The 20,081-nt window shown below is 41.0% G+C and overlaps 1 protein-coding gene across 2 annotated transcripts; it reads right to left on the bottom strand.

The window, feature by feature from the left end:
* Positions 1 to 1,460: 1,460 nt before the first annotated feature.
* Positions 1,461 to 19,588, bottom strand: LOC129841229 (zinc finger protein 606-like). Of its 2 annotated transcripts, none has more exons than XM_055909394.1 (6): positions 19,330 to 19,588; positions 18,783 to 18,913; positions 18,450 to 18,596; positions 15,844 to 15,978; positions 15,368 to 15,479; positions 1,461 to 6,504 (listed from the first exon to the last, which is right to left on the bottom strand). In XM_055909394.1, exons 1-6 carry the CDS (start codon positions 19,586 to 19,588, stop codon positions 5,468 to 5,470), a joined length of 1,821 nt encoding a protein of 606 aa, XP_055765369.1. In that variant the 3' UTR covers positions 1,461 to 5,467. The 2 variants fall into 2 exon arrangements, with proteins under 2 accessions (XP_055765369.1, XP_055765370.1); XM_055909395.1 differs by having other exon boundaries at positions 15,844 to 15,975.
* Positions 19,589 to 20,081: the final 493 nt, after the last annotated feature.

Raw genomic sequence — 20,081 nt, 5'->3', positions numbered from 1 at the left:
CTTCCTAGTTAATTAAAGTTAACGTGATTAGTTTAATCACGTAATGAATAATTACACATAAATAATTGACTTGATAATAATACAGTCTTCACATTTAATGATAGTTACATTACGAGTGTAAATTGATGAGGGGAAAAAAACGATTTCATTCATTTTAGAATAATTCTTTAACGTAACAAAATGTGGAAAAAGTCAATGTGTCAGAATACTTTCTGAAGGCACTGTATACAAGTATTCAACCCCTGAGTCAAAACGTTACAAATCACCTTTGGCAGTGATTACATCCGTGCGTGTTTCTGGGTAAGAGCGTTCTAAGAGCTTTCCACATCTGGATTGTGCAACATTTTACCATTATTCTAATCAAAATTCTTCAAACTATGTCAAATTGGTTGTTGATCATTGCTAGAAAACCATTTTCAGGTCTTGCCATAGATTTTCAAGCAAATTGAAGTCAAAACTGTAACTCGGCCACTCAGGAACATTCACGGTCTTCTTGGTAAGCAACTCCAGTGTAGATCTGGCCTTGTGTTCCAGGTTATTCGCCTGCTGAAAGGTGAATTAATCTCCCAGTGTCTGGTGGAAAGCAGACTGAACCAGGTTTAACTTTTTTTTATAGCTCCATTTCATTTATTTTTTTGTCTTGAAAAACTCCCCAGTCCTTGACGATTACAAGCATACCTTTAACATGATGCAGTCACCACTATGACTGAAAATATGGAGAGTGGTACTCAGTAATGTGTTGTATTGTATTTGCCCCAAACATGACACTTTGTATTCAGGACAAAAAGTGTATTGCTTTGCCACATTTTTTGCAGTATTACTTTAGTGCCTTGTTGCAAACAAGATTAATGTTTTGGAATATTTGTATTCTGTACAGGCTTCCTTCTTTTCACTCTGTCAATTAGGTAAGTTTTGTTGAGTAACTACAAAAATGGTGTTGATCCATCCTCAGTTTTCTATCACAGCCATTAAACTCTTTGACTGTTTCAAAGTCACCATTGGCCACATGGTGAAATCCCTGAGCGGCTTCCTTCTTCTCTGGCAACTGAGTTAGGAAGGATGCCTGTATCTTTGTAATGACTTGGTGTATTGATAGACCATCAAAAGTATAATTAATAACTTCATCATGCTCAAAGGGATATTTAATGTCAGCTTTTTAAAATATATTTACCTATCTACCAATAGATGGGTAAAATAGATGCCCTTTGTGAGGCATTGGAAAACCTCCCTGGTCTTTATTTGGTTGAATCTGTGTTTGAAATTCACTGTTCGATTGAGGGAACTTATAGATAACTGCATGTGTGAGGTACAGAGATGAGGCTGTCATAAAGAAAACATGTTAAACAGTATTATTGCACAGAGTGAGTCCATGCAACGTATTATGTGACTTGTTAAGCACATTTTTACTCCTTTATTTAGGCTTGCCATAACGAAGGGGTTGAATACGTATTGACTCGACATTTTAGCTTTTCATTTTTTATTAATTTGTAACATTTAAAAAAAAAAAAACATTATGGGGTATTATTGTCTAGGCCAGTGACAAAACATCTCAATGTAATCCATTTTAAATTCATGCTTCCACAAAATGTGGATAAAGTCAAGGGGTGTGAATACTGTGAGGACACTGTGCATTTTGTGTTTTTCCCTCACACCAAATACAAACATACACATATGAACAAATATTTACAGACGCACAGAAAAAACAACTACAGCTCATCTGCCCAGACCCACATGCGCACACCCCCATCCCTAATGCCTGCATTATTGTTTGCTACTTTGGCCTTAAATTGTACCAATTTGTTTTTCTAGGTCACCCATGCTATTTCAATAATAAATCATTTGATTGTGTAATTATGGTGGATTGATTGATTTCCAGGATGTTAGTATATATTTTTTCAAGATGAGAAGAGAATCGTCCAGCCCATTGGGTATCTCACTAAACCCCCATATCCGTTGTCTTGACATTTGCAGACAGACAGATTAAAATTAAACTAACATTGTAATACTTCTAACAGCCAATTTTCTAACTCAGCCCATAACTTTTGGACTTCATAGCTTTCCCAGAATGCATGGATTATTGAGTTATTTGTAAATTTTGTGTCTTGTATAATGAATTATATCCATTGGTTTATACTGGATTAAGCGTACATTTGTTAATTAACTGTAATATCATTTATGCGCCAACATTCCCTCCATCTTGTGCCAACATCAGTTCTTTTTAAGTCTTGGTTCCAATAGTAAGAGATTGTCAGGTGGATATGCTCTCTGTAAGGTTTTGTATATCTTATCTATCATATGAACATCCTTTTCTGACTTAAATAAGATTCCCTCAATGTTCAAAAGATTTCAAATCAACATTTTGTGATATGTAACTTTAGTTGCATGTACAGTATTTGAATCTATCCTCATTGGTCAGTCCAAAATTGCTTTTTAATTCTGTCAACAGGAGGGGGGTGAGAGAGGACATCCCTATCTTGTGCCCCTTTCTAAAGCAATCTCATCAGGTAATGTTTTATTTGATTTATGATATTGATATAATTTATTTAAATATATTATTTTACCTGGAAAGTTGAAAGCTTCTAAATAGAAAATACCATCTAAGACGGTCAAAAGCCTTTTCGGCATCAACAGCCATTATTGATAAATCTTTCTCGTTTTTTTGCGTGTTGTATTTGTTTGTGTCTATTTTTATAAACCCTGTTTATTGATATGTATCAAGTCTGGTAAGACTTTTGCCATGCTAATGCTTATAAGCTTTAGTATTATTATTTTGTCACAATTTATTAAACTTATGGGTCTATAATCAGCATGGGACTCTCCAGATTTTAATATAACTGAAATAACAGTTTGATACATGGAACTAGGTCGTACTGAATTGAGTGACGAGTGTTGTCATTTGTGTAAAGAGGTGCACTACTTTGCCCCAAAATGTTCAATAGAATTGTAATAGGAAAGTCATGTTTTAACAGTATCCAATATTTATCTTTGAGTGATCTGTTTTTAGTGATTCTTTTTTTCTTCTGCTGATAATTGCTTCAGGGTTCTTGAGTCTAAGGCTATAGGATCCATCCAATTGTTGTTTAATTCTGATTTATATAATTTTCATATAAGCTTTTAAAATGGTCATTAATCGCATCGTTTCTAATTACCACATTTGTATCTTTTAAAATATAAATGTAGCGTTTTGTTAGAGCTGCGAGATAGTTACCAGATTTTTTTGCCATTAAGTAGTATACTTTATTTGAGTTTAACCTGTAGTTGTAGGCTCTCTTCAAAAGTAAAAGATCGTATTCCTGCTCAAGTTCAGATGATACATTTTCTTGTTTACCTTGTAAAGACTTTTATCTGCTTTTTCTAAGATAGAAATTACAATTTTAAGAAAAATAAATCACTAAATCAGATTTAACTTTTGCCGAGTATGAGATTATCAGTCCCCTAATATCCACTTTAAAGGCTTCCCAAATTATATTGGGGGTCGGCTTTTCTTTGTCCTCTATTTCTACATTTGTAATGGTTTTTATTCTTTTGTTTACATATTTAATACATTTCGGGTCCAGAAGATGCGCTCTGTTCATTCTACAGATTCTGTCGCTAAGTGTATTTTCTGTTTGTGTAATTAAGCATGATACCAGACAATGACCCGATATTACTATATCATACATTTTTTTATCAAATAAATTGTTTAGTGCATTTTTGGGAATACATTTTTTTCTTACTTTGAGAAAAAAAGTAATTATCTTTGGTAATTGGGAATAGTAGTCTCTTGGTGTCCTGTAAATTATTTGTAGCGATTACATATTTCAGGCTCTTTGAAGGCTCCCTAAATTTGCCTTTTTTATTACTACGTCTGTCAATGTTATCGAACGTGTAATTTGGGTCACCTGCCCTGAATAAAAGTTAATGTCTGGATTTGATCTAATATAGCTTGCATTCTATCTAAAAACACCAGATTTGCCCCGGTACAAACACAAAATCGCGAGCTTGGGACTATAAGGTTCTATCCGATTTTTAAAAAAACATTGTGTTATTGATATAGCCTTGTTCTGTTCATATATAGTACTCTAAATAACCCAATTCATGTTGTTTAGTTAAAAAGAATACAAGATAAAATGGCTGACACCATTCAAACCAATGAGGGTTCAGAAATGTAAAGCCAATTATCTCAGAATCATCTTCTTGAAGATAGAACCTTATAGTCCTAAAATCTCGATATGTAACATACTTTTTAGACTTATACTACTGTTCAAAAGTTTGGGGTCACTTAGAAATGTCCTTGTTTTTGAAAGAAAAGCACATTTTTTTGTCCATTAAAATAACATCAAATTGATCAGAAATACAGTGTAGATATTGTTAATGTTGTAAATGACTATTGTAGCAGGAAACGGCAGATTTCTTTTTAATGGAATATCTACATAGGCATACAGAGGCCCATTATTAGCAACCATCACTCCTGTGTCCCAATGGCACGTTATGTTAGCAATCCAAGTTGATCCTTTTAAAAGGCTAATTGATCATTAGAAAACCCTTTTGCAATTATGTTAGCACAGCTGAAAACTGTTATTCTGATTAAAGAAGCAATAAAACTGGCCTTCTTTAGACTAGTTGAGTATCTGGAGCATCAGCATTTGTGGGTTCGATTACAGGCTCAAAACGTCCAGAAACAAATAACTTTCTTCTGAAACTCGTCAGTCTATTCTTGTTCTGAGAAATGCGAGAAATTGCCAAAAGCTGTGTACTACTCCCTTCACAGAACAGCGCAAACTGGCTCTAACCAGAATAGAAAGAGTAGTGGAGGCCCCGGTCCACAACTGAGCAAGAGGACATGTACATTAATGTCTAGTTTGAGAAACAGAAGCCTCACAATTCCTCAACTGGCAGCTTCATTAAATAGTACCCGCAAAACACCAGTCTCAGCGTCAACAGTGAAGAGGCGACTCCGGGATGCTGGCCTTCTAGGCAAAGTTCCTCTGTCCAAGGTCTGTGTTCTTTTGCCCTTCTTACTGTCTTTTTCTTTGCAACTCTGCCTAGATGGCCAGCATCACGTAGTCGCCTCTTCACTGTTGACGTTGAGACTGCTGAGCGATGGTTTCTGATAATGGGCCTCTGTACGCCTATGTAGATATTCCATTAAAAGGAAATCTGCCGTTTCTAGCTACAATAGTCATTTACAACATTAACAATGTCTACACTGTATTTCTGACCAACATGATGTTATTTTAATGGACAATTCTTTTTGCTTTTCTATCAAAAACAAGGACATTTCTAAGTGACCCCAAACTTTTGAAAGTTAGTGTAGATATGCCTTATATGTCTGGATGAAATATTCTACCCAGGAATATTCAACACTGAAATCTATGGGTTATCTGTGGGTCTTTTCTGCTGACAACAATGAAAATGTATATTTGTCTTTAATGCCGGGTTTGATCTAAATGTCAGAAGCTACCCAGGGGAATGGTTACTTTTTATGTTAAAGAGTGGAATGTTTTTTCTGCTGGTGCATCCTGAGGTAGCTCCTCTCTGATAACCTCTTCCCGCAGTGCGTACTGGCGAATGGCCTCTCTCCCGTGTGGACCTTCAGGTGCATCTTCAGCTGGTCCTGGCGGGAGAACCTCTTCTCACACTGCGTACAGCTGTAGGGTTTCTCCCCTGTGTGGACCCTCTGGTGCCTCTTCAGGTGACCAGCCTGGGCAAAGCGCATGTGACACTGGGTACAGCTGAAGGGTTTCACCCCTGTGTGGACTCTCAGGTGCCTCTTCAGGCTGAAGGAGTGAGAGAAACTGGCCCGGCACAGGTGGCAGCCAAATTGTTTCTCCCCCGTGTGTACCCTCTGGTGGATCTCCACCTGTTGGGGAAAACTGAAGGCTTTCCCACAGAATGAACACGGGAAGCGCTTCTCTTTGGTGCTGCCACCTTTACTGATTCCGTCTTCACTACTGTCATTTGTCAATGGGCTTGTGTAGCCATTTAGTGTTGAGGCACTGGCATTGTCTGAGGTCTGGTTTAACATTAGGAGAGTGTGAGGAGGATGAAGGCCAGGGAGTGTCTGTGTTGTCGCAGGGTCCATGTTACAGTTGACAGATTCTATAGAAGACAGGCTGAAGGCAGCACCTGTTAGAGGGTTAACCTGAGGCACCATCAGTCTCTCTGAATCACAATTATAGGAGCAGGACGGAGCATCGTAAGCGAAGTCTGTACTCTCCCGCCGCATACGTTCACTTTCCTGTCCCCGCAGACCAAATCTATGCCTCGCCCTGGTTTCCGCCAGTCTGTTGTCATGGAGACTAAGTTCGGATGTCGTTGTGTGTTCGACTATCTGTTTCTGGTTGTGGTTAACAGTGTTGTTCCCCAGCCCAGAGTTGAGGACGCTGTCCCATCCCCTGACCTCCACTATGTCACCTCTGGTCCAGACCTGCTCGGTGATGTTGTTCGCTGGGCCCTTGGCTGCACCGGTCTGGGAATCCAAGATGGCCACCCAGTCTGCTCTGTTAGTCTCCAGCCAACCACCTATATGAAGAGTTTAGAAAATAGACTTTACAAACATGGCATGGAAGACTCTACATATGGAGTTTTTTTGTTGTCAATTACCTGTCAAATTCATACATGTAAAGTTGTATTGATTTGATTTCATTAAAGAAGAAAAATCAATAGCCACTATTCCTGTTGGAAGATCTAATACTGTATGTAGGCTATATGTGGGTCTTTCTATAAACTACTGAGGATTTCCTACGCTGGACAAGTTGTTACAGCTGTTGATAAGTCACTGATAATAATCATCCCATTTCTTTTTCATGTCATTACATTAAGATATAAGGGGGAACTTAGCTATATTCAATACAATTCACAACTTCATTTAAAACCTGTTTAACCATTCTCATGGTGGGTGTCTTAATGGATTTGTCCAAAATCAGGTGACATAAAACATTACTTTTCTGTCCTTGCATTTATGGCTGTGTAAGTTGTTGTATCATATATTAAGCATTAATCAGTTCAATAATACTTTAAACTTGAACCCTGTAAGAATCCTTGATCTAGCTGTCTGACAGTTTTTTGTACCGAGATCTCAGAAATGCAGTGTAACTATGTAACATTTCGTGTCTCCTTACACTGAGGATACAAAACATTAAGAACACTGCTCTTTCCATGACAGACTGACCAGGTGAATCCAGGTGAAAGAGCTATGATCCCTTATTGATGTCACCAGTTAAATCCACTTCAATCAGTGTAGATGAAGGAGAGGAGACAGGTTAAACAAGGGTTTTTAAACCGAGACAATTGGGACTTGGATTGTGTATGTGTGCCATTCAGAGGGTGAATGGGCAACACAAAATATTGAAGTGTCTTTGAACAGGGTAGGTGCCAGGCGTACCTCGTAAAACTGGCCATCCTACCGATCCTCGACTTTGGCGATGTCATTTACAAAATAGCCTCCAACACCCTACTCAACAAATTGGATGCAGTCTATCCCAGTGCCATCCGTTTTGTCACCAAAGCCCCATATACTACCCACCACTGCGACCTGTACGCTCTCGTTGGTTGGCCCTCGCTTCATACTTGTCGCCAAGCCCACTGGCTCCAGGTCATCTACAAGACCCTGCTAGGTAAAGTCCCGCCTTATCTCAGCTCGCTGGTCACCATAGCTGCACGCACGCGTTCTAGCAGGTATATCTCACTGGTCACCCTCAAAGCCAATTTCTCCTTTGGCTGCCTCTCCTTCCAGTTCTCTGCTGCCAATGACTGGAAAGAATTACAAAAATCTCTGAAACTGGAAACACTTATCGCCCTCACTAGCTTTAAGCACCAGCTGTCAGAGCAGCTCACAGATCACTGCACCTGTACATAGCCCATCTATAAATAGCCCAAACAACTACCCCTTCCCCTATTGTATTTATTTAGCTCCTTTGCACCCCAGTATTTCTACTTTGCACACTCATCTACTGTCAAATCTACCATTCCAGTTTTTTAATTGCTATATTGTATTTACTTCGCCACCATGGCCTATTTATTGCCTTTACCTCCCTTATCTCACCTCATTTGCTCACATTGTATATAGACTTATTTTTCTACTGTATTATTGACTGTATGTTTGTTTTACTCCATGTGTAACTCTGTGTTGTTATATGTGTCGAACTGGTTTGCTTTATCTTGGCCAGGTCGCAGTTGTAAATGAGAACTTGTTCTCAACTTGCCTACCTGGTTAAATAAAGGTGAAATAAAAATAAAATAAAAAGGGCTGTGGCGGTCATGAAATTCCCGTCGGGTGATTGTCATGCAAATAACTGCCGGTCTCACGGTAATTGATCGTTAATTAACAAACACCTTTAGCATCTCCTGGCTTCCACTGATCCATGTAATATAGCCTACACCACAATACATCCATTATTTATTTTACACAGGTCTAAAGAAACATGATTTGAAGAAAATGTAGCCTATTTCAGAAGAACAGAATAGCATATTCTGAGTTGTCCATACATTAGGCACTGATCTGGCTATACCATATGGCTGTGGGTTACACTCATTCATTTAGCAGAAAAGATTTGCTTAGAATTCCATGACATTATTTCATATAATTTAATAGTATGAAGAATATAATTGAACATAGCTGAATAAAATAAAGGATATTTTCTCCAAACGATCCAAACGATTAACAAAGAAACAGGTCCTCCTATCTGCTAAAGTTAAGAGACATTTATGCAACTTTAGTTGTGATACAAAAATGAGGCTATAAGTTTACATGTTTTATACGTTCTAGCTGCATGATGTGACTAATGACGATTTTTAAAAAGTTGCATGAAAGGCATAAGCTCTGCTCTGTTTCTTGCGCAGGCTGCACACACTTCATCGTCTCTCATTCACTATTTTGCAAGCACTTGATAATATTCTCACCCATCAGACTATTCTTAATTTAATCTGGTCTTTACCTATAGCCTACTAATATACAGTACCAGTCAAAAGTTTGGACATACTTACTTATTCAAGGGTTTTTCTTTGTAGAATAATAGTGAAGGCATCAAAACTATGAAATAACACACATGGAATCATGTAATAGGCAAAAAAGTGTCAAAACAAATCAAAATATATTTTAGATTCTTCAAAGTTGCCAACCTTTGCCTTGATGACAGCTTTGCACACTCTTGGCATTCTCTCAACCAGCTTCACCTGGAATGCTTTACCAATAGTCTTGAAGGAGTTCCCACATATGCTGAACACTTGTTGGCTGCTTTTCCTTCACACTGCGGTCCAACCCATGCCAAACCATCTCAATTGGGTTGAAGTCGGGTGATTGTGGAGGCCAGGTCATCTGACGCAGCACTCCATCACTCTCCTTCTTGGTCAAATAGCCCTTATGTGTGCCTTGAATTCTAAATAAATCATAGACAGTGTCACCAGAAATGCACCCCCACACATCCTCCACGGTGGGAACTACACATGCAGAGATCATCCATTCACCTACTGTGCATCTCACAAAGACACGGTGGTTGGAACCAAAAATCTCAAATTTGGACACATTAGATCAAAGGACAGATTTCCACTGGTCTACTGTTCATTGCTCGTGTTTCTTGGCCCACGCAAGTCTCTTCTTCTTATTGGTGTCCTTTAGTAGTGGTTTCTTTGCAGCAATTCGACCATTCAGGCCTGATTCACGCAGTCTCCTCTGAACAGCTGATGTTGAGATGTGTCTATTACGTGAACTCTGTTAAGCATTTATTTGTGCTGGTAACTCTAATGAACTTATCATCTGCAGCATAGGTAACTCTGGGTCTTCCTTTCCTGTGGCGGTCCTTATGATAGCCAGTTTCATCATAGCGCTTGATGGTTTTTGCGACTGCACTTGAAGAACCGTTCAAAGTTCTTGAAATTTTCCGGATTGACTGACCTTCATGTTTTAAAGTAATGATGGACTGTCATTTCTCTTTGCTTATTTGAGCTGTTCTTGCCATGATATGGACTTTTAACAAATAGGGCTATCTTCTCTATACCACCCCTACCTTGTCACTACACAACTGATTGGCTCAAATGCATTAAGAAGGAAAGAAATTCCACAAATTAACTTTTAAAAAGGAATACCTGTTAATTGAAATGTATTCCAGGTGACTACCTCATGAAGCTGGTTGAGAGAATGCAAAGCTGTCATCAAGGCAAAGGGTGGCTACTTTGAAGAATCTCAAATAAAAAATATATTTTGATTTGTTTAACACTTTTTTGGTTCCTACATGATACCATATGTGTTATTTCAAAGTGTTGATGTCTTCACTATTATTCTACAATGCAGAAAATAGTAAAAATAAAGAAAAACCCTGGAATGGAGTAGGTGTGTCCAGACTGGTACTGTATGTGTGGAATTATTTTTGATTTAGAATGCCTAATGAGCCTACTCCTGTCTATACAGAAATAAATTAAATAATTCAAAATAGGCTACTAAAGCATGATTTGGCCACAGAGGATCATTAGCTTAACTTGTGGATTGTTTTAAATCGGTTTACCTACAGTCGGAAGGAAAGGCAGCGAGCGCAATTTGGGCAGATTATTGAGGCATATCTCAATATTTCAAAATACAATCGTGGGACAATATAGTTTGGAAAGCAAATGGTTATTCCTGTAAAGAGAAGACAATGAAAAGACTAAATCTGTCTTTTAGTTATCAAAATTCTCAACTTAATTGAACAAACAACAGTATAGCCAGTATATCTTATTGGCACAAACGGATAGCATTGGCATTATCCCCAGGGAGTGAGCACTGCTCATATTCACTATTTATCATTGTTGGGTCAGTGCTACTTAAAAGTTTGTTTTTGGACATTAACTTCCTCCTTTGCGTCTCCCCTTCTCGTAGGCCTATTATATGGACAATTATTTTGTTTTTGATCTGTTTGTCAGTATCAGCAGAATAGCGTACCCTGTAATTTGTTGAATTAAAAAGATTCTGTTAATGTCCAGCCATATAAAGTGTAGTAGAATTGCATGAAATATGTTTATATAAGGCAACTTTCCCGTGCAAAGAGAAACGTATCTGATATAACCTATAGTCTAGTCCCACTCTACGCTATACGAGCTCAGTCATGCATTGAACAGTCTTTTTAGCAAACAGTGATTGAGTTATATTGTTCCCCTAAATTATGACTATCCAATCTACTCACCACATAACGAATAGTAGGCTCTCTCACATAAGTCTGCAAATGCGATGATGCATGGATTGCATTTTTATGGTGAAAATTTGATTCCCCAAACTTGACACACACACCGCCTATGTATGCCAGGTAGGCTACACCGGTTGTAAAGAGGTTTAATGTGCTTAATTTTAAGGATTTAGCAATAAATATAGCTGGGATCCTCTTTTGAATAGTGGACAGTCAAAAATCTGTTTTCACACGCGATTGCGCAATGACTGGACCTACCGGACCAGGCCCAAATCCACGTCATTCACATGAAGAAAAGACGGAGATACAGTGAGGCGCAGATCCAGGTGCCTTGTGAGAATTGGGCGGTGAGTGGGTAACCGCCTCTACCATCCGTTCTATTGGCCAACGTGCAATCACTGGAGAATAAACTAGATGAACTCCGCTTGAGACTATCCTACCAATGGGACATTAAAAACTGTCATGTGTTTCACCGAGTCGTGGCTGAATGACGACACGGATAATATACAGTTGGCTGGGTTTTCTGTGTATCGGCAGGACAGAACAGTTACAAGACGAGGGTTGATGGTGTGTCTCTATTTTTCAATAACAGCTGCAATGTCTAATTATTAAGGAAGTCTCAAAGTATTGCTCATGAGTACCTCATGATAAACTGTAGACCACACTATCGACCAAGAGTATTCATCTATATTCTTTGTAGCCGTCTATTTACAACCACAAACCGATTATGACATACTCTCAATGAGCTGTACGCCATAAGCAAACAATAAAATGCTCATCCAGAAGTGGTGCTCCTAGTGGACGGGGGACTTTAATGCAGGCAGATTTACATCTGTTTAACCTCATTTCAACCAGCATGTGCAACCAGAGAGAAAAAAAAAACTGACCACCTTTACTCCACACACAGATGCATTCAAAACTCTCCCTCGCCTTCCATTTGGCAAACTTTACCATAATTCTATCCTCAAGCAAAAACTAAAGCAGTAAGTACCAGTGACTCTCTCAATACGGAAGTGGTCAGATGACGCGGATGCTACGCTACAGGACAGTTTTGCTAGCACGGACTGGAATATGTTCCGGGATTCATCCAATGGCATTGAGGAGTATACCACCTCAGTCACCCGCGTCATCAATAAGTGCATCGACGACGTCGTCCCCACAGTGACTGTACGTACATATCCCAACCAGAAGCCATGGATTACAGGCAACATACACACTGAGCTAAAGGCTAGAGCTGCCGCTTTCAAGGAGTGGGAAACTAATACGGATGATTTTCTTATAAAAAATTCCGCTAGAACCTCAGACGAACCATCAACCAGGCAAAGTGTCAATACAGGACTAAGACGCTCGTCGGATGTGGCAGGACTTGAAAACTATTACGGACTACAAAGGGAAACCCAGCCGCCAGCTGCCCATTGACGCAAGCCTACCAGACGGGATTAATGTATTTATTGCTCGCTTCGAGGCTAGCAGCACTGAAGCATGCATGAGAGCACCAGCTGTTCCGGACGACTGTGTGATCACGCTCTCTCTGTAGCCGATGTGAGTAAGACCTTAAAACAGGTCAACATTCACAAGGCCAGACGGATTACCAGGACATGTACTCGAAGCATCCGTGGACCTACTGGCAAGTGTCTTCACTGACATTTTCAACCTCTCCCTGACCGAGTCTGTAATACCTACGTTTCAAGCAGACCACCATAGTCCCTGTGCCCAAGAAAGTGAAGGTAACCTGCCTAAATGACTACCGCCCCGTAGCACTGACATCGGTAGCCATGAAGTGCTTTGAAAGGCTGGTCATGGCTCACATAAACAACATCATCCCGGGAAACCCTAGACCCACTCTAATACCGCTCCAACAGATGACACAATCTCAATTGCACTCCACACTGCCCTTTCCCACCTGGACAAAAGGAACACCTATGTGAGAATGCTGTTCATTGACTACAGCTCAGCGTTCAACACCATAGTGCCCACAGAGCACAGGACCCTGGGACTAAACACCTCCCTCTGCAACTGGATCCTGGACTTTGATGGGCAGCCCCCAGGTGGTAAGGGTAGGCAACAACACATCTGCCACGCTGATCCTCAACACGGGGGCCCTTCAGCGGTGCATGCTTAGTCCCTTCCTGTACTCCCTGTTCACCCATGACTGTGTGGCCAAGCACGACTCCAACACCATCATTAAGTTTGCTGACGACAACAGTGGTAGGCCTGATCACCGACAACGATGAGACAGCCTATAAGGAGGAGGTCAGAGACCTGGCAGTGTGGTGCCAGGACAACAACCTCTCCTTCAACGTGAGCAAGACAAAGGAGTTGATCGTGGACTACAGGAAAAGGAGGGCCGAACACACCCCCATTCACATAGACGGGGCTGTAATGGAGTGGGTTGAGAGTTTTAAGTTCCTTGGTGTCCACATCACCAACGAACTATCATGGTCCAAATACACCAAGACAGTCGTGAAGAGGGCAACCCCTTTTCACCTTCAGGAGACAAAAGATTTGGCATCGGTCCCCAGATCCTCAAAAAGTTCTACAGCTGCACCATCGAGAGCATGGTTGACAAATAAATGTGGTAGGCCTAGAAAGCTGATGGGATCCTCTTTTAAATAGAGGCCATCAAAACTCTTGATTTTTGATTGCATTCACATTGATGTCAGAGTGATTAGAGCAGGGCTCTCCAACCCTGTTCCTGGAGAGCCACCATCCTGTAGGTTTTTGCTTTATACACTCAGTGTATGTCACGGGGTGAAAACTGTTTAAGGGCACACAAATTCCCCAAAATATATGCGATTGCAAAATCGAATGCTTCCAACCGAATGAGTCACCTTACCTTGATACATAAAACCTAAATCGATACTGTCATTCTTCAATAATAATACATAATACTTGTTGGATGCGCAGCTGTGTCGAGTTGTTTATTTACGCTGTGATACTTTCACACATTATCATCAGAACATTTCTTCCTAGATCAGATGAATGACAGTCAAGTGACGAAGAGCTGTTGTAAAGTGCTGTAAAAAAGGTGTTTGCGAAGAATGTCTCATTTCTTACGCCTGTGAAGACAGTTGTGCCTGGATCCTGTTAAGATCCACTATCCTTACCAAATTGATGTTGATCATAAGTTATTTTCTGCTTGATTTACAGAAGGGTCTTGTTAGATTTAACAGAGAAAGCATCAAGGTAATGAGTTTATGTTTTCATATGTTTTTGTGCCTCGGATTCGACACCGAGTCTACTGTGAGCAAATTGATAGACATTGGGCAACACCCTAGCTATTCTTTTTTTTAATAAAAAAATAATAATTGTATCCCCTTTTCCCCCCAATTTTCGTGGTATCCAATCGCTAGTAATTACTATCTTGTCTCATCGCTACAACTCCCGTACGGGCTCGGGAGAGACGAAGGTCGAAAGCCATGCGTCCTCCGAGGCACAACCCAACCAAGCCGCACTGCTTCTTTAACACAGCGTGCCTCCAACCCGGAAGCCAGCCGCACCAATGTGTCGGAGGAAACACCGTGCACCTGGCCACCTTGGCTAGCGCGCACTGCGCCCAGCCCGCCACAGGAGTCGCTGGAGCGCGATGAGACAAGGAAATCCCTACCGGCCAAACCCTCCCTAACCCGGACGACGCTAGCCCAATTGTGCGTCGCCCCACGGACCTCCCGGTCGCGGCCGGCTGCGACAGAGCCTGGGGGCGAACCCAGAGACTCTGGTGGCGCAGTTAGCACTGCGATGCAGTGCCCTAGACCACTGCGCCACCCGGGAGGCCCCACCCTAGCTATTCTAATGAATTATTCTGGATATAATGACAACAAATTACATAGCCTAGTGGGCTTCAACACAATATGATCTGGTAATGACAAATACATTGTAGTTTCCATGTTACACCTGCAATTTTATTAAGCCCTATATGTACAATTGTATAAATTAGACAATTGTATAACATTGAGGTCCTTGAAAATTACAATTAAGTGGTTGAAAATATCCCTGAAAGTCCTTGAATTTGACTTTCCGATGTCTGTATGAACCCTGCTTAAGTTATGTATAATCCTTGGCCTATTTTGTTGTATAGGTGGAGTTATGGGCCAATTTACATATATTCCTCTAAGTACACATGTGGAACTGCATGAAAATATTTTATTTTGTTTCAAACTATTTTAAAATGTTGATCCTAATGTTACACATTGGCCCCATTATTTATAAAGACCCATGTATGTATCCCTTACCTTGCTCTCCCATCTTTAGTCCACTCAGCAGATCAATGCTCTCTGGTCCATCTTCTATTGTCTCCTCTTTGACCAGCAGCAGATCAGGCTTCCCATCCTCCATGTCTGCTGACTGTAAGAGATACAGAGTGAGAGGATGTTGGAACAAGAAATCTGATATGAGCACCCTGCTATGGAGCATCTTCTGATTGGGTAATGAGGGATTGCTATGAGTACTATGCAAACATATTAGTTGATTTGATTACTTACACGCTTTAATAATTGTATAATTCAAATGCATGGTCAAGACCTGGGCCCGTATCTACAAAGCGTCAAATAGTAAGAGTGCTGATCGAGTTTCAGATCCCCAATTGTCTATATAGTCTTATTCATTATTATCTAAAGGGGAAAACTGATCCTAGATCAGCAATCCTACTCTGAGAGGCTTTGTGGATACGGGCCCTGACCTAATACCATTCAGTTCATTGTCGGCTCACCTCAGTGAGACTGTGTGTGGTCTTGTGCTGCTCAGCTGGTTCCTCTGTGGGTTGTGGAGGAGGTGTAGTCTGGCTGTCCTCCATGACCATGGACCCCTCAGGGTTCCCCAGCAGCACCTCTGGACCCTCCTCCTCCTGGAAGAGACAGATGATACAGATTACACAGACATACACTCCATCAGGTACGTACACACAGATAATAAACACACTTTCAATATGGAGTGTTTACCCATCCCCACTATGTTTGAGTCCTATACTGTAGTCACAGAATGACTTCATTGTTGTAAAACCCATCATGGTGAATATAAATATGTTGGGGCTAAAAACAAGTTAGCTATGATAAGTCAAAAGTCATCAGACTAAAATATTTTGACGTGTACAGTAGGTGTTTGTTAGTGTGTGGGTATATTTATTAAGTGTATATTGGCTATAAATCCTTGTCAGGTATATGCTGAATAGGGTGAGATCAAAGAGTCTCTGTAGCTATGTTTCCATCCAATTGGCGACACATTTTCAATGCGAATATTCCAAAATCAAGAACCATATGCACATTTTCCCCCCAGAGATGCGTTTCCATCAAATTTACTTGTTGTGGATGAAAGGCTGTGTGATGACGTAGTGCACATAATACATTTTACAGTTAAATTCCATGTACCGAATAAAAAAATACAAGTTAAATGGGTTTCCATCACAATTTTAACTCTACTGATGTTTTTCTCAAAAAAAGAATGTAGCGGGTATGCCCACTCTGGTATTGGAAGTGGACTCTAGCCAACAGCGCTATCTGCACACTGTTGGCTAGAGCGCACGTGTAGCCTACATGATGAGATTATTATTATGGACAAAAGAGCGAGATTATTTGTATTTATCAAACGGCAGCCAAGCATCGATCATCATGTCACCAGAATAAGACGCTCGATATTTATCGGGAAAGGACCATCTAGCTCATCACCATGCGCTTTCACCACCCTGTGAAATTCATCATTATTTATTTCATATTTAGCCTAATAAACTGTTTTCCTGTTTTCGTAGTGGGAGGACCACAAAACATAAAAGCGTTTCCACCAACATTTCTCACATAATTCATTTTAGCAGACACAAAAAGATCCCACCTTGTCTAGTGTACTTCGTTTCGTCAACATTTTGAAAGTTTACTGGAAATGTTTCTGTTTCCATCAGGCCGGTCATTACATTTTTTATCCGATATGTACTTTTCTCGCATAAAAAGGTTGGATGGAAAACTAAATACAAATACATACTAAATAATTTAAATACAGTCTTAGAATGAAAAGTCTCATTTTATGTTTATTAAACATAAACAAGTGTTAAATAAACCATATGAAAACATCATATAGCCTACACAGTACAAACACAATATGTGACAGACTTTTTAGGCTTATATATCACACGTCTGGATGCAATATTCTACCCAGGAATATTCTACACTGAAATCTGTTACTCTCGTTATTCCAAATGCACCTGTGGATCTTCTCTACTGACAATGAAAATTCAACTTTGTCTTTAATGTAGGGTTTAATCTAAACGTCAGAATCTATCGAGTGGAATGGTTACTTTCTATGTTATAGAGTGGAATGATTTTTCTGCTGGTGTATCCTGAGGTATCTCCTCTCTGAGAACCTCTTCCCGCAGTGTGTACAGGCGAATGGCCTCTCTCCCGTGTGGACCTTCAGGTGCATCTTCAGGTGGTCCTGGCGGGAGAACCTCTTCTCACACTGCGTACAGCTGTAGGGTTTCTCCCCTGTGTGGACCCTCTGGTGCTTTTTCAGGTCACCAGCCTGGGCAAAGCGCATATGACACTGTGTACAGTTAAAGGGTTTCACCCCTGTGTGGACCCTCTGGTGGATCTCCACTTTTTTAGGGCAGCTGAAGCCTTTGTTACAGAACATGCAGAGAAACCGTTTCTCTTTACTATTGCCTGATGTGGCTCCTCCTCCCTGAGCCTGGGCTCTAGCCCTGTCGTTTGAGTTCAATACCTGATCGAAAAGGACGCGGCCGTGTGAATCGGAAGGCCCCATCGACGTGGACACTGGGTCACGATCCCTGAGCGTGTGTAAAGGGGAGAGGCTAGTGACATTTGGATTTGTCTCTAAGCTTCCCCTGTAATCTAAGAAATATGTGCCCTGTGAGTGTCCGTCTCCTATGTGACTATCTGCATTCCATGTGGGAGGAGCGTCACCCTCCACTTTCACAGTCACCTCATCTATCACTATAACCTCCCCTTTCTCATCTAGGCACCCTTCAGAGTATACACTACTACTGTACCGGTTCCAGTCCCCTCTAGACAGATCAGTCTGTGTCTCTAAACCCAAGGACATGTTGACAGGGTCCATCTCTGTAGCGTAAGAACAAGATGGATCATCACCGCCAGTGTCTAACGCGTCACCATAGCCATCCCCACGGGAATGAACCATCCTCTGGCGAAATACTGGTAAGTACTCTGAACCGGGAGCAGGAGGACAGCCCAGTCTCCCCAGCCTCTCTGGGTCTGATCTGTGGTCAGATCCTGTATGTAAGAGTCTGTGTGTTACAGTTAATGCCTTGGTGTCTGTCTGTAACTTGAGGACGGCGTTCGGCGTTCCACTGACCTCCGTGATACTGCGCCGGGTACGAGGCTGCGCTGGGGCAGTGGTGGGGTCCTCCGTGACTACAGGATCTCTGCTGTGCCGTAGGTCATCCTCCCCTTCAGACCTCTCCTGCTTAACCCCAGGACCTGCAGACTCTGCATCTGCAGACTGACACAAGAAGAGAAGAGGTTATTACCGGTACATGAGTTTAATTGGATAACAATGTTGTCGGGAAGTCTCACAAGCTCCCATATGGCATATAAATAAGGGTGTTCATGAATAGCTGAGGGGTTGCCATTCTGAAATAAACGAGTCACATTTTCAGTAATTTTGATCTAATACTATTACACTAACCTCTATCACGATAACGTGCTGGTTTGAGGTTCCACTCCCCTCATCAACAGTGATTGGTTGGTCATCACTCCATGTATTGTGTCCCGCTGGCTTCACAAAGCTCTTGTGGCCTCGAGTGAGATGTCCTTCACCTGTGAGAGTAAATAGGGGGGGGGGGGGGGGGGGGGGGGGTGTTTAGGTTATGGACTGTCAATGCTCAACTATATACTGTACACTATTGACACATCTAGAATTGGCAAGGATGTAAAGTAACACTTCGCATATCTTCTTCATATACTATTTATTGATCTATTTATTATAATCCATGCCTCATATTGTATTCAATTAGTAAATTATAGGAAATGCATTAAACATGAATCTGGTTAGAATATGATAGTGTCTTTGTGCAAGATAGCTAAGTAATCAGGGGAATTATTGCATAATATCCAAAAACTGAACATGATCCAATTCTAGTTAACCACATGTGTAGAATGGGAACGGGGCGACAGACACTGAGCTATCTATGAAAGGCAACAGGCCGCGCACCTCGGCCTTCTGCAAAATGTACCTCTTGCCAATCCTCTGTACCGGTCGAGGATCTTGACACTACTGGGACGACTGGCGAAAACGCGCTCTCGTGCCCCTTTCAGTTCCAGTAGCTGCAGTTTCCTCCGCAATCCCCTGTTTTCTTTCTGGCCTTGAGAAATTTCCAAACGAAACACTGCATAGTCGTCGTCTACGAGTTTACAGATCTCTGCCACGGCGGCATTCGCTAGCACCTCCATAATGGAGGCTATTTGAGTGTGAAAAACCATACAGTTAGCCATTGTTAGCAGCTAACTAGAATTACCTAGAAAACATATATTAACCAAGTCCTCTCTCCAACGCGAATTAAATACTACGTGGGGTAAGTATGTGATGTTGTGCAGTTAAATTAGTCATAATTTGAGTTCCATGGTGTTAATAAACGTCTAAATAAAAACGCGAACGTGGAAATTGTTCTTGGTCGTTTACTTCCGTTTACATGGATGTTGGCGTCATAGTTCAACGGGTATGCGCTGGTGACGCTCATGAAACCAGAGGTGCGTTCAGTTCCCTTGCACGTTTGCTACGTTGCGGAAGGGTTTGTACTGAACAACACGTTTCCCTAAAACGTTATTGTATGTTCTTGAACATACTTTCAGATACGTTTGCTCCCGTTTGGTGGTTGTATCAAGGTGTGCCTTTAATCAATAAGAGGTACTGTATTGAAATGGCAGTGGCCATGCTGACAGTGTTCACCCACCCTCACACGTCCACGTTTTCAATTGGTCATTCAGT

Source organism: Salvelinus fontinalis, chromosome 42 (genome assembly GCF_029448725.1).
Source record: "Salvelinus fontinalis isolate EN_2023a chromosome 42, ASM2944872v1, whole genome shotgun sequence".
Lineage (NCBI taxonomy): Eukaryota > Metazoa > Chordata > Actinopteri > Salmoniformes > Salmonidae > Salvelinus > Salvelinus fontinalis.
Note: the sequence above shows the minus strand (reverse complement) of the source record. Positions and strands in the feature narration are given on the sequence as shown.

Excerpts from the sequence above, each read along its gene's own strand:
- LOC129841229 (XM_055909394.1), bottom strand. The coding sequence starts at position 19,588 with ATGGCTAACTGTATGGTTTTTCACACTCAAATAGCCTCCATTATGGAG. Across the intron at positions 15,480-15,843 it reads CCACACACAGTCTCACTGAG|TCAGCAGACATGGAGGATGG; the intron begins GTGAGCCGACAA and ends TATCTCTTACAG. Across the intron at positions 6,505-15,367 it reads ACTAAAGATGGGAGAGCAAG|GTGGTTGGCTGGAGACTAAC; the intron begins GTAAGGGATACA and ends CTCTTCATATAG.